General features: G+C 51.9%; 11 protein-coding genes across 11 annotated transcripts; 5 read left to right on the top strand and 6 right to left on the bottom strand.

The window, feature by feature from the left end:
• Window positions 1-756: 756 nt before the first annotated feature.
• Window positions 757-1,605, bottom strand: PpBr36_01045 (uncharacterized protein; the record flags this gene model as incomplete). The annotated part of the gene is made up of 2 exons (XM_029888234.1): window positions 757-948; window positions 1,069-1,605. The coding sequence occupies 2 exons, from the start codon at window positions 1,603-1,605 to the stop codon at window positions 757-759; spliced, it is 729 nt and encodes a 242-aa protein (XP_029751612.1).
• A 1,492-nt stretch (window positions 1,606-3,097) lies between these two features.
• On the bottom strand, window positions 3,098-3,702 carry PpBr36_01044 (uncharacterized protein; the record flags this gene model as incomplete). Its single annotated transcript, XM_029888233.1, has 2 exons — window positions 3,098-3,266; window positions 3,320-3,702. The coding sequence occupies 2 exons, from the start codon at window positions 3,700-3,702 to the stop codon at window positions 3,098-3,100; spliced, it is 552 nt and encodes a 183-aa protein (XP_029751613.1).
• A 707-nt stretch (window positions 3,703-4,409) lies between these two features.
• On the top strand, window positions 4,410-5,937 carry PpBr36_01043 (uncharacterized protein; the record flags this gene model as incomplete). Its single annotated transcript, XM_029888232.1, has 3 exons — window positions 4,410-4,426; window positions 4,530-4,744; window positions 4,850-5,937. The coding sequence occupies 3 exons, from the start codon at window positions 4,410-4,412 to the stop codon at window positions 5,935-5,937; spliced, it is 1,320 nt and encodes a 439-aa protein (XP_029751618.1).
• A 694-nt stretch (window positions 5,938-6,631) lies between these two features.
• On the bottom strand, window positions 6,632-9,102 carry PpBr36_01042 (uncharacterized protein; the record flags this gene model as incomplete). The annotated part of the gene is made up of 3 exons (XM_029888231.1): window positions 6,632-7,721; window positions 8,454-8,725; window positions 8,932-9,102. The coding sequence occupies 3 exons, from the start codon at window positions 9,100-9,102 to the stop codon at window positions 6,632-6,634; spliced, it is 1,533 nt and encodes a 510-aa protein (XP_029751619.1).
• Window positions 9,103-9,679: 577 nt separating this feature from the next.
• Window positions 9,680-10,182, bottom strand: PpBr36_01041 (uncharacterized protein; the record flags this gene model as incomplete). The annotated part of the gene is made up of 4 exons (XM_029888230.1): window positions 9,680-9,743; window positions 9,819-10,001; window positions 10,100-10,119; window positions 10,180-10,182. 4 exons carry the CDS (start codon window positions 10,180-10,182, stop codon window positions 9,680-9,682), a joined length of 270 nt encoding a protein of 89 aa, XP_029751616.1.
• Window positions 10,183-10,653: 471 nt separating this feature from the next.
• PpBr36_01040 (uncharacterized protein) lies at window positions 10,654-11,895 on the top strand (the record flags this gene model as incomplete). The annotated part of the gene is made up of 1 exon (XM_029888229.1): window positions 10,654-11,895. One exon carries the CDS (start codon window positions 10,654-10,656, stop codon window positions 11,893-11,895), a length of 1,242 nt encoding a protein of 413 aa, XP_029752521.1.
• A 492-nt stretch (window positions 11,896-12,387) lies between these two features.
• PpBr36_01039 (uncharacterized protein) lies at window positions 12,388-14,964 on the bottom strand (the record flags this gene model as incomplete). Its single annotated transcript, XM_029888228.1, has 2 exons — window positions 12,388-13,584; window positions 13,654-14,964. The coding sequence occupies 2 exons, from the start codon at window positions 14,962-14,964 to the stop codon at window positions 12,388-12,390; spliced, it is 2,508 nt and encodes an 835-aa protein (XP_029750564.1).
• Window positions 14,965-16,421: 1,457 nt separating this feature from the next.
• On the top strand, window positions 16,422-17,507 carry PpBr36_01038 (uncharacterized protein; the record flags this gene model as incomplete). The annotated part of the gene is made up of 3 exons (XM_029888227.1): window positions 16,422-16,471; window positions 16,575-16,637; window positions 17,057-17,507. 3 exons carry the CDS (start codon window positions 16,422-16,424, stop codon window positions 17,505-17,507), a joined length of 564 nt encoding a protein of 187 aa, XP_029750563.1.
• Window positions 17,508-18,237: 730 nt separating this feature from the next.
• On the top strand, window positions 18,238-19,749 carry PpBr36_01037 (uncharacterized protein; the record flags this gene model as incomplete). Its single annotated transcript, XM_029888226.1, has 4 exons — window positions 18,238-18,334; window positions 18,396-18,527; window positions 18,588-19,054; window positions 19,114-19,749. The coding sequence occupies 4 exons, from the start codon at window positions 18,238-18,240 to the stop codon at window positions 19,747-19,749; spliced, it is 1,332 nt and encodes a 443-aa protein (XP_029750562.1).
• A 1,357-nt stretch (window positions 19,750-21,106) lies between these two features.
• Window positions 21,107-22,760, bottom strand: PpBr36_01036 (uncharacterized protein; the record flags this gene model as incomplete). Its single annotated transcript, XM_029888225.1, has 3 exons — window positions 21,107-21,970; window positions 22,064-22,555; window positions 22,716-22,760. 3 exons carry the CDS (start codon window positions 22,758-22,760, stop codon window positions 21,107-21,109), a joined length of 1,401 nt encoding a protein of 466 aa, XP_029750561.1.
• An 845-nt stretch (window positions 22,761-23,605) lies between these two features.
• On the top strand, window positions 23,606-24,965 carry PpBr36_01035 (uncharacterized protein; the record flags this gene model as incomplete). Its single annotated transcript, XM_029888224.1, has 2 exons — window positions 23,606-23,953; window positions 24,024-24,965. The coding sequence occupies 2 exons, from the start codon at window positions 23,606-23,608 to the stop codon at window positions 24,963-24,965; spliced, it is 1,290 nt and encodes a 429-aa protein (XP_029750560.1).
• Window positions 24,966-26,349: the final 1,384 nt, after the last annotated feature.

The raw sequence follows: 26,349 nt of genomic DNA, 5'->3' as shown, positions 1-26,349 counted from the left end.
TGGCCTCGGAAGACTGACAGATTTGCTGCTTAGACAAAATCCTTTCGGGTCCCCCCAATCCGTCTTGGCTGTGGAGCTCCAACACCTTTGCGGCCGTATCACTCAACCTGTGGTCTCCTTTTACGTACCGCTACCCGTAGACTAGGACTCGCCATTGTACAAACATACTTGGGTGCCTGCATAATCACATGTACAACCCCCTGGGCTAAGTCTGTGTGTATGGGACAGCCAAGCTCCCAGCCTTTCAACTCGCACAAACTAGCCGACAACAGATAAGCGGGGACAATAGCAGGGCAGACAGGGCGACCAAGAAAGTTCAAAAGTTTGGTAGCGAGAAACAAAATGGTCGCTTGGAGAATATATGCCGTCAGAAAAGAAGAAGGCCCCCATGCAGCGGCTACTGCAGTATCTATAGCTAGCTACTGTAGCTAAGCGAAGCGCTCGGGGCATATTCCAGGACAAAGGCAAGGGCCAGAATTTCCCCATCTCGAATGTTTCCCAAGACCAAAAAGGGTCGCCCGTGCGTTGCTACCCACGCTAAAAACAAAATGCATGCACCCATAGTGGGGAAAAAAAGAAAAAGAGAATACTATCTCATATATTTGCGGCTAATAATCGTGCTCCATATACATACAGTACAGTAGAAAAGACATTCCAAGGGTCCTTTTGTGATGGATGTTTGGTGACGCGGGCTCCCGGAACTCGGCATCCTTGACCGTCCTCGTCCTAACTGCTACTCCAGAGCGGAACCACCCTCTACTTTTCCTCGTCATCCACCTCCGCTTCAGCCGTCGCTGTGGCTTGTGCCGCAGTGGTGGTGGTGGACGACGTCTGGCGAGCCCTACCCCCGTTCCTGCCAGCGACTCCAGTGACGACGCCGGCGGCGTTGCACAGCCGTTGCTGCCTCTTGACATTGACACTGCGGCGCTCCGGGCTTGCGTCGAGCTTCTGTGGATGTTTACCATGCACGTCAGTCATTCATATCCTCGACCATGTTGAAGGAAATAAAAAGAAAAACACACACGTGGCTGCATCAGTGATAGATTGAGAAAGGGGTTAGGAACGTACCGCCATGGCATCATCAACTGCACGCTTGAAGCCGGCAAAGTTGAAACCAGCCCTGTTGAAGCCGTTGGCTCCCCTGACAACGCCGCCGCCCAGGTTGATGCCGCCGAAGCCCCTGTTGAAGATGCCCTGCAGGTCAAAGTTGTTCAGCAGCCCGAGCCTGTTGAGCTGGTTCAGCTGGTCGAGCTGGAACAGGAGCTGGAGCTGCTGGTTGGACCCCAGGCCCGCAAGCAGGCTGCCGTTGAACAAATTGCCGACGCATAGCTGGTTCATCAGCAGGCCTATAGCGTTGAGGACGTCGTTGCGGTTGTTGAAGTTGATTTTGCCCACGTTGTTGAGCCCGCCGCCCAGGTTGTTCAGTAGGTCTTGAAGGCTCAGCGTCGCCGCGCTGCTGGCCGCGCTGCTGGTAGAGCTGCTCGTCGAGGTGGCCGACTGCGATGCAACTTCGGTACCGGAAGCCGTGGCCGAAGCGGTGCTGTTTTGGGCCTGGACCGACGCCAGGCCGGCAAAAAGAAGGACGATAGTGCTGAAGAATTTCATGGTGAAAGGGTATCAGAAAATAAGGAGAGCACAGCTTTTGTTTTATACAAGACGTTGTTAGTTTTTGTTTTTGATGATGAGTTGTTCCAGCTCAGATCGATGCAAGGCCTTACCTCTATCAAGAAGAGAAATGAACAAATGAAAAAAAAAAAAAAAAAAAAAAAAAAAAAAAAAAAAAAAGAGAGATGAGAAGGAGCGTCACTGGCGCAAACTACAACAGCTTCGTGTGTGGCGAGAGAAACCAAACATGAAGAGAGAGGCGGCCGATCAGACTAATGATATACTTGGAAGCTACAGAGCCGCACAGGTCCAGAACAAGGGTGGACATCTGGATCGAACAGGCATACAATATACGGACAGACGGACGGTGCGGAACTTGAGATGACATTTAGTTTCATCATTCTCTTGGATGGCATAAGGGTGAGACAACCAAGCATCCGTAGATACCATACCTGTCTGTCCCGCCTAGTGGTGAGATGTGTAGCTTGATTAGACAAGCCGTGTAAGTCGGGACAACTAACGATGCCGTATATCCCGGGCACGCCAAAGAGTCTTTTGCGTCACTCTCGTGGTTCCCCTGATCGCCCACTTTGATACCGAACGCGTGGTCGTCTGCATATGCTCTCGGCCGTTGGGCAGCCCAGCCATTTTCTGTGACGAAGGCCCGATGCCAGGGTCTTGTGTGCGCCGGAGGATCTGGAAAGATGGTTGAGTGGGGAACGGATAAAGTACGTAGGTATTCACCCACAATTCTAAGCCTATTTGCTGGTTCCTGCACTCGACCCAGACCGTTGCAATTCCAGATGGCTGAAGTTTCAAAGAGCCGGCAAGTTGGTCAGGCTCCTTTAAAAGTGTAAGTTAGTCTTGGGTAGGGGGAGGGTGTGACCCAACCTTTACTGCATATAGCATGTCTGGAGAGACCCCTGCTACCCCAAGCCAAGCTCTCTTCTCGTGCCCGGCACAGACATTGCCGATTGCAAAACCATACGGTCAGTAGAGCCAGCAGTCAGAAAGAGTCGCCGCTGTGAGCATCGAATTGTGTTTTGTTTTTTTCGTATTCATCATCTGTCGCCACTTGCGAAATGATATTTGTATTGCATCCCATAGGTCCCTAAACATGTTTGTGAGTTGTAAGTTTTCCGCGCAAGCTCGCAACCGAGGCCAGGCATCAACAGCACCACAACATCCAAGGCTCTCGTACATTTATATATGCGGTGTGATACGCGGGGCAGTTTGGTTCCTGGGCCTAATATCAATGTCATCAGGTCCCACGCAGATGGCAGCCAGCAACTGTCACAACAGTAATCACTGGCGCGAAATATGGGGGCGCTCACAACCATGGAATAGGGCAGTTTCAAGACCACAATTGATGTGATCTTCTCGTCGAGTCTAGACTTTCGAATCCTACAGCATCATATATACAAATATGGCACGCTTTTGCTGTTCGGGGTAGCACTGAAGGTGCCCATGTCGATCATGAAGGTGCGCTTGGCTACCCAGATCGACAGCCTTCATCCAATATTGCAATCATTGGCCCGATCATCATCAGGCTTGATTTCGCATGGCATGCCATTGGTAATCTTCGCATCCCTTTTTTCTCTATGCCTTCCGCTCTGATCCCGACGGCGGCCACAGCCATGTATGACCCCCTGTCGACTTCTCTTCTCGTTTTGATAGAAATATAACTCCAGTACAGCCGGCCATGCCGTGTTACGTCTTGTTCTCATCTTGAGATTGCTGTTGTTTCCTCGTGAACCCCAGTAGTTCCCCGACCTTCCCGCCTGGTTTTGGTATCGGACACGCCCGCCCGGTATTGGATTCTGATTCAGACTCGGACGAGTCAATTGGGCTGCTCATGGCGTCGAACTGTACTATGCCATCTTTGACTTCGGGGTCTAAAGGCATTCGCCTCCTCCTCCGCAGCGTCCTCCCGTTGGCGTCAACCATGGTCTCCATGTCACCGTCGGCAAATACTCGGCGCGGTGCTGGACAAGGGAGCACATGCGGCAGGGCCACCACGAAGAAGCTTGCGACGACGGTGGTCGCAAAGAGCGACGAGGTCATGCGCGACCGCGGATGGAGGTGCGGCGGAGCCATGACGGGCTGATTGATGCGAGTGGTTCGGTAGTTGCAACCTCTGTATCGCTAGGTAGATTGATTAACTTATGCTTTCTGCAATATTAGCTGCTGGCCTGGCGGATGATTATGAAAAGGTAAAGATGCAACAGCTGTGTGTGCCATACCCTTTCTGCCAGCAATATCGTCTTTGTCGTCACATCGTCAGTCCGCAATTGCTCTGGGTCGAATTGCAGAATTCCTTTTTTTTTTCTGCCTGATATCCTGATTCAAGATCAATTGAGCATCGGCAAATGATGGTGGACTTCGCTGCTTTTCCTAATTCGAACGCGGTGATTGGCTGGAGCTCCCAAGGTGTACTCCAGACAATAGGCAGCTTTTCTTGCTGCTGGTCGCACGCTCAACTGTCAGGGATGTAGAAAATTATCAGCCACAGCTTGGACGACTAAGCCACACCAGATCATTTCGCCCATTCGTTTCGACCACCGAGGAGATAAGCGTTATCGCCATCCATCGCTGTTTCCTGGCGTACCCTTGCCCACGCCTTCGCCGCGACCTTATTCAGCGCCGAGGGGAGCTTTGGTAACGAACGCCACATCTAAGATCCTCTCAATTCACAACCCAACACCGTTCGATTCTTGGTCAGCCATGGAATGACATAGTTCCCTTGGACACTTCAACAAATCTCCACCGAGGCCCCCGCCGATCGCGGCGCATTATTTCCAAAAATGAGCGACCTCGATGAGTACGTCCAGCTGGCCGTCCTGGGCATGTTGCGCTTGGTACAACCCTCATGAAGGGTGCTTCCAAGATACCTACAGCTAACGCGTGCTGTCTATCTGTCTCAGGGCGATCGCTCAACTCCGCGCTTGTCGCCCTATACCAGAGCCTCAAGTACGCGAACTATGTCTGAAAGCTCGTGAGATCCTCCTCGAGGAGGGGAACGTGGTGACTGTCACAGCTCCCGTCACAATATGTGGAGACATCCACGGCCAGTTCCATGATCTCATGGAGCTTTTCCGGGTTGGCGGTGACGTCCCGGACACCAACTATCTCTTCATGGGTGGGTGAACCCTGCAGGTCTCGAACCTTGGGCTTCGTTCCCGTATAACCACCCGCCCGGACCTACTGTGCCAACAGTTTTATGCTAATTTTGCTGCTGCATCAGGCGACTTTGTCGACCGCGGCTTCTATTCTCTCGAGTCTTTTCTTCTTCTCCTCTGCCTCAAGGTTCGCTATCCGGACCGGATGACCTTGATCCGCGGCAACCACGAATCGCGCCAAATAACGACAGTGTATGGGTTTTATGACGAATGTTTGAGAAAGTACGGCAGTGCAAATGTATGGCGGTACTGCTGCGACGTATTTGACTACCTGGCGCTGGGTGCCATCGTGCTCGGCGCGTCACACACTCTGGGTCCTTCAAAGAACCCTGCAGAAGATCAAGCTGGACCCGAGTATGAGGTTGAAGTCTGCAGTAACACTGGAGATGTTGTCCAACGTTTTCTGCGTAAGCCGCGTGAAAACTTGATTGGTTCTCAAAGTAGCACCCACGGTGAGTCTTCACCTCCGCCAGAGGCTCAAGGCGGTGGCGCCAACTCGTCCGTGGGCCCCATGACTGGCCCTCCGGGCAGCGGCGCGTCCGGCTCGAGCGGTGGTTCTCTCGGAAACCCGGCAGGTGCCGTGTTTTGTGTTCACGGAGGACTGAGCCCGCTCGTCGACTCGATTGATAAGATCAGACTGCTGGATCGCAAGCAGGAGGTTCCTCACGACGGCGCAATGTGCGATCTCCTCTGGTCAGACCCGGATGACATTGCTGGCTGGGGCTTGTCGCCTCGCGGCGCAGGGTTCCTCTTCGGACCGGACGCGACCAAGGAGTTCAACTACAAGAACGACCTGAGCCTCATTGCGCGGGCGCATCAGCTTGTCATGGAAGGCTTTAAGGAGATGTTCGACGCAAGCATCGTGACCGTGTGGTCGGCGCCCAACTACTGCTACCGCTGCGGCAACGTCGCTGCCCTGCTCGAGTTGAGCGAGGACGAGTCTGGACTCGGCGTATTCGCCCGCAGCAACGGCGAGGTCGGCCGTAGCGATGGTGGATTCGCACGGAGGAACGAGTCTCGAGGCGTCATGTCAGAGCAGGAAGTTACGAACCGGCCCATTGGTCCGGCTCGCAGATACCGCGTGTTTCTTGCAGCACCGCAGGATTCTCGCGGGATGCCTGCGAAGAAGCCCGTGGCCGATTATTTCTTGTAGTATTATAAGTACCCTTGGGGGGACCTTCTACGATACGGTGGTAAGGTGAAAATTGGCTGGCCTACGCAGGCCATGGGGAGGTCGGGCTTGGTGAGGGCGCCCGTTGCGGGCTTGCATTTCGTTTCTCTACCTCGAGGACATGTTACATGATAAAAGGAGCTTTGGCGTTATTGTGTTGTTATTATTGTTTTCACTTATTGATCATATGGGCTAATACGAAGCGGAAATACCCACGCCAAACCAAAAAGACAATTACGTTTTGAAAGCCAACATGACAGAAACGACACACATAATCTATCTTGCGGTCGTAACCATCAGGGCGCCCAAAGGCAGCAACTAGGCTGGGCCGGAATGACCAAGTCGTGCAGCGTATCCATACAATCTGCCCGACACAATGTAAAGGCACAAGGAGGGGCTATGGAATGTCTGCACGAATTGCACCCCAACGGTTGCTCGGTTTAGTCGGTATGTTTATTATACATGCTATTTTGTCCCGAATATCGGCATGCTCCTGAAAATGGCGTAGTTTTCGCCCACGCCATGTAGCAAGTCTTGTTACTAGTTCAATTGAAAACGAGCATAACTGGTAAGGCACTGGATTTAAAGATAAAAACAAAACGATGGATAACTCTTACTTTGCCCATGTCACTGTGTATTTTGGTCGTCTCGTCTGTGCTTCCTATCCAGAAGCATCCTACTCCATGTCATCCAGACCCCCTTCAAAATAGAGACGTTGTAGAGAATTATTGCAAGCATTTCGCTCCCGGCCGCTGTTAAACCCCAGGTCATCGCGGTTGTACATCTTCTTCATCTCCTTCAGTTCGGCCTCGGCCTTCTGTATTTCGGGCCGGGGTGCCCCGCAAAACCGAAGATATCGCAAGTTCCTGGCCTTGAGGGCCTGCATGATCTTGAACTCTTGTCTGGTTTCCTGGCTGTATCCAACGAGTTCTTTGACGAGAACACGAATGAATTCGAAGTCTCTGTCATGATCGGCACCTCTGGGGCCGCTTAAGCGGTGCTGCAAGAGCTGGACAGTCCTCCAGGCGTCCTGGAACCCGGCCGTGTTGTTGATGACGAAGGGGAAAGGACGCTCGATGCAAGCCCGGCTCAGGATCTTGGGGGGTGCTTCGCCTTCGCCTTCGGCCTCCTCTTTCTCTCCCTCTACCTCATCATCATCTACTGTAGCATCATACATTTCCATATCTTGCTGGTCTGGCAGCGAAAACGCGCCAGACGTACCAGAAGAAGCGCCGCGGAGGCTGGATGTGATGGCTACACGTCCGCCAGCTGTCCTCCTGAACCTCGCCGGCGGATGGTTCTCGTCATTGTCGTCCTCGTCGTCGTCCGGTAGCTGCCGAGCAGGTCTCTTAGTTCCGCGAGGCGGTCTGTCGTCCGCCCCATTCTCAGCCAGCGCCCGTTGCGCGAGGATCTCGCTGCGCCTCTTGATGTTCGCCAGGTCCGCAACCTTGTACACCTTGTCGAGCTTGCCCGTGATCTGGGCCAGGGTGCCGTACTCGTCGCTCCTGGGCAGGCCGGCACGCTCGCGGACGGCGGCGTGCCACAGCCCCAGAGCCCTGGCTACCACGATGGCGTCGCCGTACCACTGCGCCATTTTGGGCTCGCGCAACAGGTTGGCGCGGGTTTCGCCCAAGGCTAGCCGCTTGCTCATGTCGCTCAGCTGCCAGGAGAAGCCCCTTGGGCTGCCGTCTTCAAAGTCAGCCTTGTGCTGGCGGTCGAACTTTGACCGGTGCCCATCTTGGAGGCACTGGTCGGCGAGCTGAAAGCTGGAGATCAAAGTGTCAAATTTTGACGATATTGTTATTGCCAGGATTCGAAGTCTCTGGTAATCGTAATTCCAGCTGGTGACGACTCGGGTTTCAGGAGTCTTTAGGTTTGGAATCAGGCTTGAGTTTTCCGTCATGTTTTCTGTCTGGTGCTAATGAATAAACAAATGTCTACCTGTTGCTATTTTGATACTGAATTGATACAAGTGATGGAGGGAAAAATAGTAATTTTGTAAATATTTGCGTAGCCAGAATTTGACGCCAGTGACAGCAATATGAATTCTGTAGGAGATTCGAGATTCATTCCCCAAGCTTGTAGAAAGTACGAGGACGCGAGAGAAGCCCATCATTGTCTTTTCACGTTTGCGGTGTAACAAAGGGGGTCTCCCTAAGAATGTTCTTGTGCCCAATCCGGTCATGGAATGCCAGTTAAACGAAATAGACACAGCATGCCATTCGTAAACAACCCAAGGGGGGGAAAAAAAGACATTCAAGGCCTCACGAAAACAAGATTTATGCTCATGTTCTTTTTGCTTGGTTAAAAATCGCGGTATTGTTCAGTCACAAAGACATCTGGACAGGGGCTTTGTGTGGAAAGGTTGTCATAGCATACCTACGAATAATTCCAGACAGCCAGTCACCAACACGGGATTTTCTCTGCAATTCGCCATACAATCCGATTAAAATTTCACACAAAGGGCATAATGAACAACATAAGCTTACGTTACTTACCAGTCGAACTGGGCTCGCAGATTAAACGAGGACAAAAGGATCCGATGCGCCTTCTTATCAGCTGCACTGAGCTTCTCTCGATCGCCTTCGGATTTCGACTCCTGGAATGCTCGGTTGGCCGCGTCAATCTCGCTATGATACACGCTGAACAGTTTGGAGGCGTGCTTCACCGCCGCCGCTCTACGACACGAGGGACAGCATGCCGGAAGCTGGTCCGGACATCTTACCGTATCCGACAGCATCAAAACCGACTCTTCGTGCAAGACCCGGGGCTTGATGGGATGCTTGCAGGAGCTATACTCAAGGCTCATGCGACAGGTTGGACAGGTTAGTTTCATTTCGAGCGCCTTTTCAACGCACCCCTTGCAGAATACATGCCCGCACTAGAACCACAATTCAATGTTAGCCTAACTGTAGCCAAATGTTAAGAACAAGAGGGGGTAGGAAAGCGCGGGGGGAATAAGTCGGGCTTACTTACGGGTAGGATGGCCATGGAGTCAGGCTTATCGTTTTTTTTCGGACGGTAGTGGCAATAGTCCTGGCATATAGCACATTCTGTCGACTGGGATTTCTCCGGCTCTCGGAGTAGTACGAGGCGCGGAAACTGAATGTAGTTTCCCAACTCGACGTTGATACCAGTGAAGGACATTGCAAGCCGGTATCTATTGGAGTCTGGCGACTTGTCCCAGGGCTACGTGTGCGTAGATGTGTTTCTATGGTTGAGAATGCTTACGAGCGGAGCCTTATCGCCTCGTAAAAGTTAGATATAGTAAGTGAAGTCTCGACAATAATTCGGCGTTTTCCTCCCAGAATACAAGGGAAGAAATACCGATTTAAGAGGATACGAGACTGAGCTCTGGCCATTGTTAGGGCTTTGTTCCAGTTCATATATACTGGATTAAAGCCGAGCTAGAAGCCACGGAAGCCATCGCGAGTTGTCCCCCCTTAGTATGACAAAAAAAGACTTTGGAACAATGGCCAGACACATATTGAGCCAGCCTTGTCTTTTAAGCCGCTTTGTTCGTTTTCAAGTCCTTGCCAATAGCCATCAAATACGGCTTTGTCGACATCTTCAAGAATGCAAAGGCTGGTCGTCTCGTACACGCACAGGATTTGAAATCACATCTCTTCCATGGCATGTATGCAGTTGAATAAAAGAGCTTAAAGACTTAACGTAAAGGGGAAAAAAGCTTATTGCTGTTAGGAATTCTCTATGACGAGGCCGACTATTGCCCTGCTTTCTCCTTCTCTCTCTCTGCACGCTCATGCTCAATGATTTGCTTGCTCCAACTGCGATAACGGCATAACCTGTCAGCAAAAAGCCCACGCGCATCGCCACATCACATCAAAGCTGCCGACACTTACTGTCTGCTTGGGTAATACCGATCCTTCTCGGGCATGCGTGGCCTCCATTCCTTCTCGGCACTGATCTTCCAGACCATCGCCGTCACTCCAACGATTGCCAGCAGGCTGACCGCGGTGTTGGCCTTCCAGTTCGGAGGGTTGGTGTACCAGCCACCAGCAGGTGACCAGACATGCTTGGGGTATCTAGACGAGTACGCAGGTGAGGACGGATGCCATTGTATATATGACGCGAAAGTCGGCAGGGAAAGCGAAGCGCTTCGAGGGATGTTCGTTCGACTTACTTGACACGAGGTCCGCCACCCTAAAAAACAAAGCGTCAGCTATAAAAGCAGTCGATATGAAAGCGATTTCATAGGCTTACCATTGTGAGTACGTGATTGGAGTTCTGGGATTGAGTTGACAAAGGCAATTGGCGATGGTGCAGCCGTGTACTCCTACCCGGAACAAATGATGTCGAAACGAATTGAAGCTGTTGCCCAGGTCCGACGTACCAATCGCCCACGCCCGGGCAGGGGAGGACCAAATCGAGTGCCGCCGCCCCACCGTAAATGGCAATGTCAGCTCTACCATTGGTCCAAGAGCTTTTCGCCATTCTTATGTCAGCCAATTCGTCTGTAACCCATGCGAGCTCCGATTGACTTGGACTTCAGGGCGAAACTTTTTTGCTGGGGACAAAGGAACTCCTCTCAGTCGCTCGCGTCGAAGCTCGCCGTGTAGACCACGAAAAGGAGAAGCACACACAATCGACTATCAACCACTCATCCTAGCACCGGCAGCAACACTTGTCACTCTTTTTTTTTTTTTCACCAGCTCTTTTTGCATACGAGAAGCCTCCATGAAGAGGATACGACCGGGAAGATGGTCGGGTCAGTTGCTCAGCGCTGCCCGGCCATCGTCATGGGGTTTGCCTATCAATAGCTTCGCAAGCGCCACAACCACCTCCACGTCTCAAACATGCAGACACCTGCAGCAGTTTCCTCAAGCTCGCCTACAGTCAACTGTCGCCAGCCCTCAACAGATCACCGAAGACACCCCCGTCTATCACCAATACCCATCACCGCCTCCCTCCCGAGCACGCGATTCTGCCAAGCTCGGTGCCCTCCACGCACGCTTGGCTTTGTCGGAGAAGGTCCCCCTAGAAACTGTAGCCCGGACTCTTATCGACCGCTCCGCCGACAAGGATATTCGTTTCAACAATTACAGCCTCTCGAAGCTCGGCGCCCAGCTCATCGAGTACCATGTGAATGAGTGGCTGATATGCCGGTATCCCAGGCTTCCGTATAGTGTGCTTTTGGCCGCGCGCGACGGTTATGCTGGCGAGCTGTCTTTGGCTGACATCTCCAAGTCGTGGGGTGTCGAGTCGGCTGCCGAACCTGGTGGTGAGGTTGACCCGGGTCTTTTGCAGTTTTCTGTCTGGTACCCAAAGCCGAAGCTGGACGACCCTGAGCACAACAGGATCCAGCAGATATTAAAGAACAACTTCAGGCTACTGATGAAGGGCCAGGTGGCTTCGGCTACCGATCCAAGTGAAGTGGGCCCTGCCATGGGTATTGAAGCCAGTAAACCACAGCAACCCGAGACCATCTCGCTGTTGCCCTCAAAAGGCGTGGACAAGATCCGTATCGCCCGCGAAGCGCACTCGAACTTTGTGCGGGCCCTCGTAGGCGCTGTGTACGCCCACTGTGGGCGCGAGGCGGCCAAGTTGTTCATCAACGCGCACATCCTCTCACGCCATCTCGACCTTGCGACTCTCTTCTCCTTCAAGCGCCCAACCATGGAACTCGCCCGCCTCTGCGCTCGCGAGGACTTTGAAGAGCCCACTGCACGCATCCTCTCCGAGACGGGCCGTCACTCGCGCACCCCCGTCTTTGTTGTTGGCATATTCAGCGGCAACGACAAGCTTGGCGAGGGCTCTGGCGCGAACCTCCAGGCTGCTCGTGCCAACGCTGCCATGAACGCGCTCAAGGCTTGGTACCTCTATAGCCCCGGACCAGACGTCCGTGTGCCGAGCGACATGCTGGTTGAGGGTGCCAAGCCATGGACGCCAGCCTACGTCGACATTGGAGAGATAATCTGAGCGCGAGGTTGAATTTCCGACTCTGGGACCTTGACGCGACTTCCAAACCGGTCTTGATGAGAAGGAACAACAAAACCAAAACAAAAAATCCCCCTACTTGCGATTTTGCAAGCTGTATACTAAGCTTGGTTCGGGAGCTCAAATGTCCGGACGAGCACACTGGTGTTCTTGTATACTGCATCTGTACATTTTGTAACATCTGGCGGTCCCTAAAATTCCTTTGAAATGGGCGAGGATACTAGTGGAAACATCATGTGAAAAAGGCAGTAATTCCATCAAGGATTTTTGTCATATACCTGTACGACGCGGCAAGACCAAGCCAGTACCTGTAACATTCACCAATAGATTTCCTCCCTTGAGGGTTGATACTACAATGAGAGCCGCAGCATGCACAAAGTTTTCTTTGTCTATTGACTAATACCGGGTATCTCTAGATTCTATATATACATTACAAATGTCTAAATCACTTCTGACTCAAGACGCAAATCTTGCTCAACTAAAGTGATCGCCCTCCCCTAGTTTATCAGCAATCCCCAACCTAACAAGTCGTCGGTAATGTTCCCTGCGGGTCTGCTCCTCTCTCTTCTCACGCATCATCTTCTTGCGCTCGTAAACGGCCCTCACAGTCGCCTTGATCTGATCTTTACCCTCGCCGTAGTTTGCCTTGGCTAGGGAGACGACCTTGTCCACCTGCTCGGGGGTGTAGACAAAGTTCCAGGTGCTCATGTAATCGCTGGTGGCTGGGTCTACGCCCTTGACCTTATCGTTGGCCACAAACGGGAGGTACACAACTGCTATGCCCGCCCCGGGCTCCATCAGCCTCCACTTTTCTGTGTCTTCGGCCGTCTTGAGGGGTGGAGGTGGTTCCGTCTCGCGTTCCTCAGTCGTGCCGACCCAGACGGTACAGTATCCCAGGCTCTCGGCAGCTCGCTCGTACTTGTTTTTAACCTGGCCATCTTTACCGTTTGCCGTGTCTTTATTCCCGCCTGATTGCTCAACTTTTGACTGACTTTGATCATGTTGTGCTAGCTGAAGCTTTTGGTCAGCCTCGGCTTCCGAGTCGGCTCTGGCTTTTTCTAGCTGTTTCACAGTGTCCTCTGTCGGGTCTGTCTCCTTGGGCCAGCCGATGCCTACAGGCCAGCCCTTGATGCCCCTCTGACGAGCGTATCCGTCCGCAACCGAGAGCCAGTTGTCCGTCTTGATGTCAGCAGACGCGTCGAATGCAATGACAATCTCGACATCCCGCCCGGGGCGAAGGAGCGGGTAGATTGGTAAGTTGTTGGACATGCCGGCGTCCATGAGTTTGATATATTCGCTGTTGATTACACTTGGTGGCGTCGTCTTTGGCAGCTTGCCCTTCATCTGGTACACGGGATTCGGCAGAGCTGCAGGGTCGATCGGGTGCACCTTGCTGAGGTCCTCGTTACGGCCCGTAATCAGCTCGTCGAAACCAATCCACCCTGACAAGTTCTGTACGAGTGGCCGTATCTCTCGATAGTAGTGGCTTAGTGTGGCGCAGAACGCACTGCCAAACATCCCGAGCAGTAAGGGCATGCGGATCTCGGGAAGATGAGAGCCTCCAGGCAACGCAACGTCCTTGCCATCATGGAATCTTCTGCCCATGGCCCAAGTTGGGATGCCAGCTTCAAACTCTTCGCAAAAGAATTCATAAGGACTGATCTCAAACCACTGTAGTAAGCGTCACATTTGTCAGGTTTCCAAATTCTGCTGTTTCTGATTGATAAACCGTGAACTTACCTGGAACCATGCCTCCCGCTTTGCTTGCTCCTTGGCCTCCTCGGTCGCTGTGGGTATCTCGCTGGGAGACCCATCGTCGACACCCGGAATTTCATGGCGCACTGCTGTGTATATAGGCATGGGATTGGCTCCGGACTGTATGTACTGGCGCTGGTTGGAAAGTTTGTAGTTGCGATCATCGATGCCGAGTTCGCCTTTAGGAACCAGGAGCCTGGCTGCTAACAGAATCCCGTATACGTCCACCAAGCCAAAGTCTGCATTTGGGTCCCCTTTCAACTTCTCCACCAGACCGCTGAGAAGACATTTGTTGGTGGGGGCCGAAATGAGAGCTTGAAAGGCGGCCGGAGGGAACGCAATATGCACTCCCAGGCGGGCTTTGAGATGGTTAATCAACCTCTCGAGGTTGCAGTTTGTCAATGAGGAGTAGTAGAGGCTCTGGAGCCAGCAGGAACCACTGACGCCGGCGGTATAGGTGACGCAGTCAAAGAGGCCATCATCGGCAGCAGCGCTCATGGATCCGGCGCCTGCTACCAAGGCCCTCAGTCCTCCGCCGCTACCGCACATGCCGATGACGGGGACATCTGCCGGGTTTATATCCTCTTCTTTTAGGCCCAGGTACCTCGCGAGGGCTACCCGCGTCACCATCCTCCTGTGCTCGCGAAATACCTGTTCCTCCTCGCACAGGTCCGTCGAGACTCGCACCTTGGCGGCATAACGAATCTCGGGATGTGCTAAAGGGTCATGCGCTTCCTCCCATATTTCATTTGCGAGCGAGCCTGGCGACATGGAAAGTTCGCGTTGAAGTTTACGCAGATAGCCGGGGATCAGTCTGAAGTAGTCCGGTATGATATAATCCAAGACTTTGTCGGTACCCCAGTCCACATCCGCTACTTTTGATAGTCCCGTGGAAAGGCCCTCGAAGCTTCCGGCAAAGTTGAACCAGGCACCCGACCCCGTTTGACTCGCCCCAGTCGTCTCTCCGTAAGAGCCATCCTTATCGGCGGAGTATATTCTCTTTCTTTTTTGATCTGTTGCCAGTTGACGGGCTTGACCACGGGCTTCCCAGGGATAGAGTGAGTATGTAAGTATACCAGTCCCAACGGCAATCGATGACCAGGACCTGCGGAATCGAATCCGCCTTTTCTCTGCCGGGCTTCTAGTGACAATGGCCCTGTGACCGATTGCATAGCCGCCATATCCGTTCCAAGACCTAGAAATGAGGCGCTGTCCCCGCCCCAGAGAAGTGCATTCCGTCGGAAAGGCTGCTGCAAGGGTTCTAGAGCGGGCAGCAGCCCGCAGAAGAACCGACATTTGGTATCTTTGATTCAGTCGCGCAAGCGTTGCAGCAATGCACCAGGAATCAATGGTATGTGTCGATCATGCCTCGAACCAGCTCTTGAATAGGCAGCTTGGCGTGGACTAGTCTATAGCAGGTAGATTTGAGCCAATGATGCAACGGCTGGGAGGAATTGACATCTCAAGAACAAGGGAGGTTGTTCTGTTTTAAAATAAATCTGTAGGAAGGGAGACACAGCAGATATTGCTATGCTTTGGAACAAGATTTTGAGGCGACTACGACAAGTTGTTCCTGTCAAAGAGGCAAGTTTACAGGTACATAATGAAACAACAAACAAACCCACCAGGCGACTGACATCATCACGACGATTGCCTGAGCACGGATTGAATTTCTTCTGAACTCTCCTCCGATAATTGGGCGCAATGCAACTAAGAAAATCAATGATGAAATCGTCCAGTCGGGTGCAGGCAAGTGGGGCGGAACGTCCCCAGTCGAGCGGGATGGATGGGTGTTTGGCAAGTCACCAATGGAAGCAAGTACTCAGATGGACGACGGCTCGCACGTTCATTCCTTGTGCCGTCATGTCAAGTAAGTCCGTTTCTTCTTTTCTGCCCGATGTCAAAGACAATCCAGCCCGCCGGTTCAAGACAGGAAGGAGGGAGCCAGTGCCAAATAACCTCCACTGCAGCGAAAAGCTTGCCGGATAAAACCGATATTAGACTGGTTGTAGCTAGCGCAGAAAGCCGGCTCGAGCTCCGCTGGACTACAGTAGAACTAGAACCTCCATGCCAAGTAATCAGGGGACTACAGTATGGCAGGTGTCCCAACTACTGGTACAGTGGGTTATTTTGATTTAGGGGTGCAGGTCAAGGTGCAGGTGCAAATGGCCCCATTAAACATATCGTTTCATCCGATTATCTGCAATTTCTCTCCCCCCAAGCCAGGGTAGTCTGAATTGTCGAGCCATCCTTAAACGTGACTGTTCATGGTTGCCCGGCTACATGCTATTATTGCTGATATGCTGTCTTAGCTTGGACTGCTTGCAACGACTTGGAGCCGTTGTGGTCGCTATCGTTTTAAAGCAAAAGACTGTGGTTCCTGAAACCCACCTCCGCAAATGCGCCCCCAAATGTGTGCATGTATTACGAAGTACGGAGTGACAATGCTGCAAATAGCCTGGCCTTAAACTTTCCTGCTCTAACGGTATTTTTTTTTCTTACTACTTTCGTATTCCTCTACAAAGTACTGGCATGTCTCGTTGTGCTTAGTCTCAATGCCTGTTGGTGGCTGGCCGCTAAAGAATTGTTTGCAGTTTTATTATGCGGTTTATCGAGGGCTGATGTGCAGCGGAACGTTTCAGATGGGCACCTTTGGTGGGAAGACACTGCACACGTGCCATAGATACCGTTCTTAAAGAGTCTGTGTTCTGCCAGTCCAGTCTTGTGTTTGTTATCTTGAGTGTCTAGGCGCAATGCCTGCTATAATAGGAACGGCCCGAGGGTTGATGGGACGTCTTTGTATGTGAGTGAGTGCATGTATGTGTATGCGTATGGGTGTTTTTTTTTTTTTTTTTTTTCTTCTCTTGTTTTCTTTTTTTCTACCCCTACCAAAATTTCTTTTCCAGGGTGCTTCGTACCAACCAAATCCTGAAGAAGATTTGCACGCACGTCCAAAAAGAACGCGCGAAGTAATTACTGTCAAGGGTGCATCGGCCCCACTATTAGAGGTGCCGTCCGGCATTTTGCGTCTTCTAATTGGCTGTCATTGTCTGGAATAGGTATCCCCTTGCCAGGAAGGGACCATCCCAGCCAGCTCGCCTCAGCCAGTGGCCTGCACTCCACGGGTGCACAAGCCCCCTTTTACGTGCCGGGCTCTCTCTCCTATCCCAATGTTTCTAGCCCAGTCGCACCCAAATTTCCCAAGGGAATTAATTACCACTTATGCCAATCCTCAACTTCGCCCTTCCTTCAAACGACGTCCACTGTCTCTGATCGAGCCATCCAACGTCTCGACCGCTCCTTCATTTTTTCCTCTTCTCTTCCAGGCTATCTAATGACCACTTGTTGATTCCCATTGCGACATCAAACACAACCGCTACCGCGAAAGCATCGACAGGCGACCGCGGGACAGGCTACAACTTATCTTCGTTCTGCTGTCCTTTGTTTGTGAGTGCAAATTTCCTTTTCGTCGCCCCCTAATCGCTTGCACATCAGCAGGCTTCACCATCAGATCAGACCAGCAAGCCACCTCGGTCAGCGTCGGACGATTTTTGCAGCTATCCGCAGGGGTCTCTGCTTTGATCGCCTGCGAGACGAGAAGTCGTTTTCTGCAACAACAAAGTATCGGAGGCGTCTTGATCTGGGTTGTGCTCCTGGTGCGATTTGCAATATCCTTCGCCCATCAGCATCCAGACTGTTGGCGACGCCAGTTGTGCAAGCCCTTAACTTCCTGCGGACGTCTATCTGCTAACACTGTCTTCCAATTCATAGAGCCGCTCCTTCTCGGAGATAAACCCACCTGGCCATTTATTTCAACATCCTTAATTCGCGATGGGTAAGCACATATCTCTGATTCGATCTCCCGCGTGCCAAACGAGAAGAACACAAGGCAATGGCAAGAGACAACGTGGTGCTCCTTCCTTGCCACAATGATCGACTCGAGTGTGTATCGACAAAGCCCTCGTTCATGCTCGATGCCGCGACACGAGGTGTTTCCGACTGGCCCTGGAGACTTTGTTCGGACGCACTCGGCACTCCTCTGGCATATGGAGAACAACCCAATATCATATTTCTACACGTCGTTTCCTGCAGTCACGGCAGTGCGGAGGTCATCTTGGTTTTTGAGACTTGCTTCTTGAACCACTTTGTCGTGCAGTCGCAGTAGCAATCCTAGCCGTCGCCCTCGCTTGGTTCAGTAAGGTTTCGCCGGTTCAAAACTTCGCTGCTGCGATGCATTTTGATCTTGGCCATCACTCAAAGGCGCGCACCAGAAGTGTTCAGTTAGCGAAGGACTTTGGCCTTTCTGTCGAGGACCCGTGCCGCCCTCAGACATCCAAAGAAAATCATCCTATTGCATCTCCGCCGACGCCAACCCGTCGATCTGGCAGCCCTCCCAGGGGTATTGATACTTGTGGCCGTCCGCTATATCGGAGCATGTGTGATCTGGATCCCCCACCAAGCCTAGGACCCTTGGGAAGACTGGACTACAACGAGCTTTACCCAACCATGCCAAATCCAGATATCAGTCAGGAGTCTCTTGCCTTGCACTCGTGTACCGGGAGTTTACAAATGCCACACGGTCGATATTTACTGACTAGGACAACAGATCTAGCTTCGAACGGTTCAGCTGGCTCGCCACCTCCCTCGGCTCCCCAAGCCACCAGCCGTAAGTGCGAAATAATAACCAAATCTTGGTCATCGGGTCATCCAGCTGACATTGAATACAGCAACTTTGGGGAATGACGCAAGGAACATTGTCCGACGAAAGCTTACCGGTTACGTGGGCTTCGCGAACCTGCCGAACCAATGGCACCGCAAGAGTGTTCGCAAGGGCTTTAACTTCAACGTTATGGTCGTTGGTGAGTTACGCGATGTATTGATCCTCACGTCTTTGGGACGAGCTGGCTAACTATTGGCAGGTGAATCTGGTCTCGGAAAGTCGACACTGGTCAACACTCTTTTCAACACTTCCCTGTACCCACCCAAGGAGCAAAAGGGCCCCAGCCTCGACATTATCCCCAAGACTGTCACGATTCAGTCAATCAGCGCCGATATCGAGGAGGCCGGAGTTCGTCTACGCCTGACTGTTGTTGATACCCCCGGTTTCGGTGACTTTGTGAACAACGACGAGTCGTGGCGACCTATCACCGACAACATTGAGCAGCGTTTCGATGCGTACCTGGATGCCGAGAACAAGGTCAACCGTGTCAACATCGTGGACAACCGTATCCATGCTTGCGTCTTCTTCATCCAACCCACAGGCCACTCGCTTAAGCCTTTGGATATCGAGGTTATGAAGCGCCTCCACACAAAGGTCAACCTGATTCCTGTCATTGCAAAGTCGGACACTTTGACCGACGAGGAGATATTTGCTTTCAAGCAGAGGGTAAGCTACCTTTTCATTGACAAAATGATTGCACATATTCATCGCTAACTGGCTTGTAGATCTTGGCCGATATCAAGCACCACAAGGTTCAAATCTTCGAGGGCCCTCGTTACGAACTTGACGATGAGGAGACCATTGCCGAGAACAACGAGATCATGTCAAAAGTTCCTTTCGCTGTCGTCGGTGCCACTAATGAGATCACCAACGCCGACGGGAGGAAGGTCCGTGGTCGTCGTTACCCATGGGGTGTCATCGAGGTGGACAACGAAGAGCACTGTGACTTTGTCAAGCTGCGCCAGATGCTCATCCGGACGCACATGGAGGAACTCAAGGAGCACACAAACAACATCCTCTACGAGAACTACCGCACAGACAAGCTCCTTCAGATGGGTGTCTCGCAAGATCCTAGCGTGTTCAAGGAGGTCAACCCGGCTGTCAAGCAGGAGGAGGAGAGGACCCTCCACGAGCAGAAGCTCGCCAAGATGGAGGCCGAGATGAAGCTCGTCTTCCAGCAAAAGGTGGCGGAGAAGGAGTCGAAACTGAAGCAAAGCGAAGAGGAGCTTTACACCCGCCACCGGGAAATGAAGGAGCAGCTGGATCGTCAGCGTGCAGAGTTGGAGGAGAAAAAGGCACGTGTCGAAAGCGGCCGGCCGCTGGAGAAGGAGCCCAAGAGAAAGGGTTTCTCACTCCGTTAAAATTGGCGGAAAGATCCCCTGCTTCCTCTGCCACGAACTTTGCCCTCGTCTCCTCTGTACTCATGATGTCTCCACAATACCACTCACAAGCCCGACGCTTCTTTCCTTGTTTTGTTCACACTTTTTTTTCTTCTCTTCGGTTCTCCCACTTTTAATCACACTTGTTTATTTGTCAATCAAAATACCCTCCATAAGAACGGAAAGACTTGGGCGTTTCTCTTAGCGCGGGATGGGGAATGGAAGTGACGGAAAAGCACCCCAGCTTCACAGCACCACACAAAAAAAAAAAAAGAAGATAAGACTGTCAAATCATGAGGGGCTTCCCAAGAGGCCGTTTTGGGGGCGGATGCTGATGGTTTGATGCTCGTTCGGTTGGTCGGTCTTGAACACTTATGGTCGATATATTGTTGGGTTCGATGTTTTGACAGATTCTCCTTTCTCTTTTCCTTCGTACCGGCGCGCACGTCCTGCATGCATCAATGCTGCATTTTGAGTTTTAGTGTTTGCCTAGTATTTGATTTGCCTCCAACTGAGGTAACTGGCATGACAGGAGCTGTGTGTTTTTAATTAACGTTTCATCTCATTGTCCATGTTCTCAGCCCAGAAACCGACGGGTACAGTTATAGATTATCGTCAATGCCTAAGAGGGCTTCTTTGGTCAACAAGGCGTGCCGAAGCCATAGGTCCTGGTTACGTGTTCTGGCGTCCTGCGGCAGTGTGGTCTCGCTAAGCTATAATGTCGTGATGGTTGCTAGCTGGCTTTCTGATGCTCGTTGACAAAAATGCTGTCCCCCAGTACAAGGCTGAATAGTTTGTTTAGCATGTTTTAGCCTGTGCGCCGCGTGCGGAGAGCTTTTCGAGTCGAAGAACTTGGATTCCACATGATTCAGAGCTGTCGAGCTTTTCCTATGTTGGATCCTACACGGCAGTCCCATCAGGCGAGGTATAGTGCATATGCATACAGCGATGTCGACAGGCCTACTGGAAGGATTTTGAACTAGGTGATAGTCCAAACCATGTGACGCCGTCCATGGGTGTACAGAATGATGTTCTTGTTGATACACAGTTCAAAGATTCCCAGGTTTCTTTTCTAAGCGCAGCTGCTTTCCGCAATTCTGGTCTATGCTTTTTTTTTCGTGTTAAAAGATACAAGTAATTGTGAGATAGCCCCAAGTTGACAGACAACCTGCTATCTTATCATGAGATACAATTATATATACATAATACACAGCCCCAATGTGACCAATCGCTTGATGCAAAGGAAGACACATGTGACCTTCGGAGGCCAAGGCAGGTCAGCGAAGAAACACTGCCAGACATCCAAACTCCTCATGTCGTCCACACTCCGGCGGGCCACTCATCTCCTACGCAGGTACCAGTTGAAAGCAAGCTGGCCAATAAACTCAGGGAAGGGAGATGGAACCTCGGACTGGCCCGCTCTGGCCACTGGGTGGCGGAGATAGACGGCTGAGCAGACGTTCTGGTTGACCTCGAGATACTGCGGGATGAAAACGAAGGGGGCAAGCCACTTGCGCGGCTTCCAAGGAGTCCAATAAGGCTTGGAAAAGTCGACCGGGTTCTCGTTATACTCGTGCATGATCTCGTGGAAGCGACGCTTTTCTGAGTCGGTAAGTCCCTCATAGGAATTGGGGTCTGATGGGGAACTGGAGGCTGCCTTGGCATCTGCCTCCTTTGCTTCGGCAGGCGAGACTGCAAGGGACGACAACAGGTTCGAAAGCTCCTCGACCTGCATGGTAGAACCTTCGGCAGAAGCATTCTTGCGTCCGGTACGGGCCAGGACTTCTTTGGCCTCCTTGGTGAAGGCCCGAATCTTCTGCTTACGCTTGGCCTCGACGTCTTTGCCCGAGTTGGTTCTGAGGATCTCCTTGGCGCTTACAAGAAGCTTCTTCAAGTCCTCCTTATTCTTCTTCATGACCGCGGCCTCGTCCACTGGTTCTGGTTCAGTTGACTCTACGGCGGCAGCGGCGTCTGACGTCTCCTCCGCCGCTGCCTCCGCATCCTCCTCTGCAACCTCCTCTGCAACCTCGGCCCCCTCCTCGGTATTGCCTGCTTTGGTGGAACCTGCGCGCTTGGCACCGTTCTTCTGTCGTTCGAGATAGAACTGGACATTGCCCTTCTTTGCTCCCGTTGCCATCATTACGCGGTCAGGGTCAACCTGAAACATGTCGCCCGGATTTAGTAGGTAGCCAGGGTACCTCATCTTGAATAGTAGTAACCGCTATATGTCAGTAATGTCTTCATGCCTTCAAACTTGACAGGCAAGTTTATGTCTTTTGGATGGAGGATCTCATACCGGCTGCCCGTTCACCTTGACGAAGCCGTGAACACAGAATTGCCTTGCCTGCCTTGCGCTGCTCGCAAACAAGGCTCTGAATATGGCAATGTCTAAGCGCCTTTCCATAGGCGCATAAGTCATTTGCATGTAGGGAGTTGGACGGTTGGTCCTTATGTTGGTCACGTAAGGATTCGGGCCCCGTTCACCAGCGGCGTCCTGCTTCGCACGCCAATCCGGGTCGTACTTTTTGCCCGATCCACGCCCCGTGGCTTGCTCAGAACCGTCATTCTCAGCCATGTACCGCGGGTTCATATTGACGACCGACTCGATCTTGCGGCTGAACATGCGCTCCCACTGTCCCTCCTTGATGTGCTCGCCGTGGTATGCTCTCGTCATGGCCTTTGCGGCCCATTTCTGCTGGAAGAATGTGCGGTCGCCCAGCCTGGACTCCTCGATCCTCAACTTGGTCAGGTTGTAGAGGTTGTATTTGTTCCATGACATGCGAACGCGCTGGATGGCAAACAATCAATGATATTTGTCAGTAAGGTGTGACCGTTTGTTGCGAAGCGCCATGTGTTCATGTTCGAAAGGTGCGAAAAGGGGGTCACTGCATGGCAAGTTTGGGCCAGGCAGGGCTGTTGTCTCGGTCGAAGCAGTTGCGCGAACTCACCTGTCGCTTCAGGTTGTGCATCCGTAATGATCGTCGGAGCTTCATCTTGAAGGTTGGGCCGGACTGAGTCCGGAATAAACCCAATTGATCTGTTTACCGGGGATGTAGTGTTAATCTCTAGATTTTGAGCTGCATTTGCACCGTAGCTTCAATGGCCGTCCTTGGGTCGAATCCGTCCGCCAAAAATTTGACCCGATGCTTGAAACTCACGTGCTCTCGCGCTTTCAAGTCGCGCCTAAAGCTCCGTCAAAGCTTTCGTACCACGCTTGGCGAACAGGGATCGCATCCCCTTGATGAAAACCAATGCGCACTGGACGCTACACCAAAAGGGTAACTAGCGCGCAGCTCAGGTGGGGTAGGAGGTTGGCGCTGGCATTATCGGGCGGGGTCCTCATCCTTATCCATTGGCTGCAGGATTTTTTTTTTTTTTTTTTTCTCCTATTGTAGTAGGGTCGATTCAATTCGCGCGCGCTTTAGTATAGATCTGAGGCCGTCGCAACCTTGGATTCCTCATCAATTGTTTTTACAATTGCAATTGCTTCAGTACTTCTCCCAATAGCGTTTCGCCTTACACCTGGGAAGCTAGATCTTGTCTATACCTATATCAGGTACTAAGTCTTTTTCAGTTATTTAGCCCTCAACATTTCTGCCATTCTTGGTTTGCGACATCAAAGAGCTTGTACCCCGCCACCTCAAAAAGCCCCTGCTAGTCTTTGGCTCAGGCGCAATTGAGCTTTTTCCACCGATTACTCACAACTTGTTGTCATCCGGTAAGCCGACTTCGATCATGCGCCTTGCTTCTTTGTGTTTATCGATGCGCCGGGCTTGCCTCGAGAATTATGCGCGCTGACATCTCTGCCCAAATAGAAGACCAGGTTGCTCTAGCTACCATGAGCGAGCAGGAAACAAAGGTTGACTCCGCGGTGGCGGCAGAGCCCACTGTCGCTCCTGAAGTTGAGAAGCCTCAGGAGGATACCAAGGTGGAAGATGCACCTCCTGCGCCTAGCGGTGACGGTGAGACTGCGGAGCTGTCCGAACAAGCCCCGTCAGAGGATATCAAAGAGAACCCCGAGGCCGAGACAGCAGACGCCGTCGAGAATACCGAGAGCGCGAAAACAGAGAGCTCTGGTAATATCCTGAAGACAACTGCCAAGCATTCTCAGGATGGTTCCAAAAACACCAAATTTGACCCGTCGGTCCTGCCCGAGTCAAACGACCCTGATGAAATCCGCAAGCAGGTACGGTGTTTTCATCTACACAAAACAAAACTTACAAAGAATCGTTATGCTAACGTGCGACTCGGTTTAGGTTGAGTTCTACTTCAGCGATAGCAATCTCTCGCAAGACAAGTTCCTTTGGACGCAGGTCGGTGGTACCGAGAATAAGCCTATCAAGCTCAGTGTCATCCACAGCTTTGGGCGCATGCGGCGGTTCAAGCCCTATGAAGCTGTCGTAGCAGCTCTCCGCGAGAGCAAGGTGCTCGATGTCGCCGGTGAAGCAGGCGAGGAGACGATCGTTCGTAAGAATGCTTACGACCCGGCTCGTGGCAACAAGTCAATGGTATCGAGCGTCTATGTGAAGGGGTTCGGCGACGAGGAACCTGACACACAGATCAAGCTCGAAAAGTTCTTTGCTGGGTTCGGTTTCGATATCTCATCGGTTCGTCTGCGACGTACCGACAAGAAACTCTTCAAAGGCTCAGTCTTTGTCGAGTTCGCCAACCCTGAAGAGGCTAAAAAGTTTTTGGAGCTTGACCCCAAGCCCAAATGGCAAGATCATGACCTGAAGATCATGTCCAAGATCGCCTACTGTGAAGAGAAGAATGAGCAGATCCGAGCCGGCGTCATCAAGCCATCCGAGAGGCAGGCCAAGTTCTATGAGGGCAAGGTCGGCGGAGCTCGCGGTGGACGAGGTAACTCTAGGGGAGGCAACGGCAATTTTAACAAGCGGGAGGGTGGCGACAAGAAAGACTTTGGAGGCAGGGGAGGCCGTGGTGGCCGCGGCCGGGGTCGTGACAATGGTCGCGGCCGGGGTCGGGGTGCGCGGGGTGGTAGCCGCGGAGGCTTCCGAGGAGGTCAGCGTGATGGCGAGAAGGAGGCTCCGAGGGAAGCCCCGAAGCCGTCCAACGGCAACGACGTCAAGCCCATGATCCATTCGAGCGCTCCCTCCACCAACGGCAAACGAGCAAGAGACTCTGATTCTTCTGCCCAGGAGCCGCCTGCCAAAAAGGTCGACACTGGGTCATCATGATTGCACCTAAGCGAAGATTGGAACACTACTCTTGGCCCGTCGGGCATGGCGCGAGCGCCAGTCAAACACATTTTTCACTTATGCACCCTACGATGTATTTTATGAGTCATGGCGTTGGCATGAAATGTTATACAGGGAAATATCCTTATTGCAGCGGCCTATGTGGCCTTGCTCCAAGACCACCCCGATGGAGATAACGTTGCGTATTCTGTTGATTGACTGCCCTATAAGATGGTTTTGATGATCCGAGGCACATGTGCTTGCATGTGTTATACGTGGTGCTTTTCTGAGAAGCTGTCTCTAGTTCTAGTTCTAGAGCTTGTTCTAGCAGTTTACAGAGATGGCCATGTAGCAGGGACCGCATGCCAAAGTGAATGCTATACGACCAAGGAGCAAAACATCGCACAGAGCTGTGTGGGTATAGTCATATGTTATTGCTGGCATGGTTAGTCCTGTACATTGTATAAGTCGCACAACCTGACATGCCGTTTTGCCGTTGGTTGGGGTTTTCTTCGGCAGAGATTTTGAGTGGTTGACGGAGTCCCAAATGAGACTTCGTGTCTACTAGAGGCAGGGATAGATGACGGAGAATAAAAGCAAATGAGATGAAAAACGCTTATGCGTACGTAGTAACAGATGGCGCCTGATGATGACGCGTGAGCATCAAGACTCCAAAAGATGTCAGTCTCCCATGGTAAACAGAAACCGAGCTATATAATGGTATAATTTACCTAACTCCCTTTAGGTACCCGGATAGCTATTAGTAGTAAAGCGCATACTTCATCATTGAATGAGACACGCGGCGTCAACTGGTACCGTCTGTGTCATTTGCTACCGACTGGGTATTAGGTACTCGGCAACCGGTAATACCCAGGAAGGGTATTTATGGGGGTCGGGGATGGCATCTTTGGGGGGGAGTTGTTTGCGGGTCTACAGTGTCCAAGCCGCCTTGTTCCCCCAACACATCCCCCGCCCCAAAAAAAAAAGGGATCCCGTCCATAGTACAAAGCACTGTCAGCGCTTACGTGGAGAGAGAAAGGGGATAGACAAACCTGAAAGTGTGGAGAAAATATGATACGCTAAGCCAAAGTAGGCGTTCCTGTGACTAATGGAAGTCTCACTTTTGGTTCAAGTCGCCCAAACCTGCTGAGTTATTGTGGTGGTGAGTACATAGTATTTTGGAGTGAAAACTGTCGGAGAAAGGTGAGAGTTTTTGCCGATATGGGACGCACGGTCGGAGACAACCGGGGGGGTGCCGCAATACGACAGTAGGGAAGAGTACCTTTGGTACCAGTCACTAACAAAACCGACCTGTACCTGTGCAATTCTGTCACTTGGATGTCATCTGGGATTGAATTTGAGAGAAAAAAAAAAAAAAAAAAAA

This window comes from Pyricularia pennisetigena, chromosome 2 (genome assembly GCF_004337985.1).
Source record: "Pyricularia pennisetigena strain Br36 chromosome 2, whole genome shotgun sequence".
NCBI classification, from domain to species: domain Eukaryota; kingdom Fungi; phylum Ascomycota; class Sordariomycetes; order Magnaporthales; family Pyriculariaceae; genus Pyricularia; species Pyricularia pennisetigena.
This window is presented reverse-complemented; position numbering and strand designations above follow the sequence as displayed.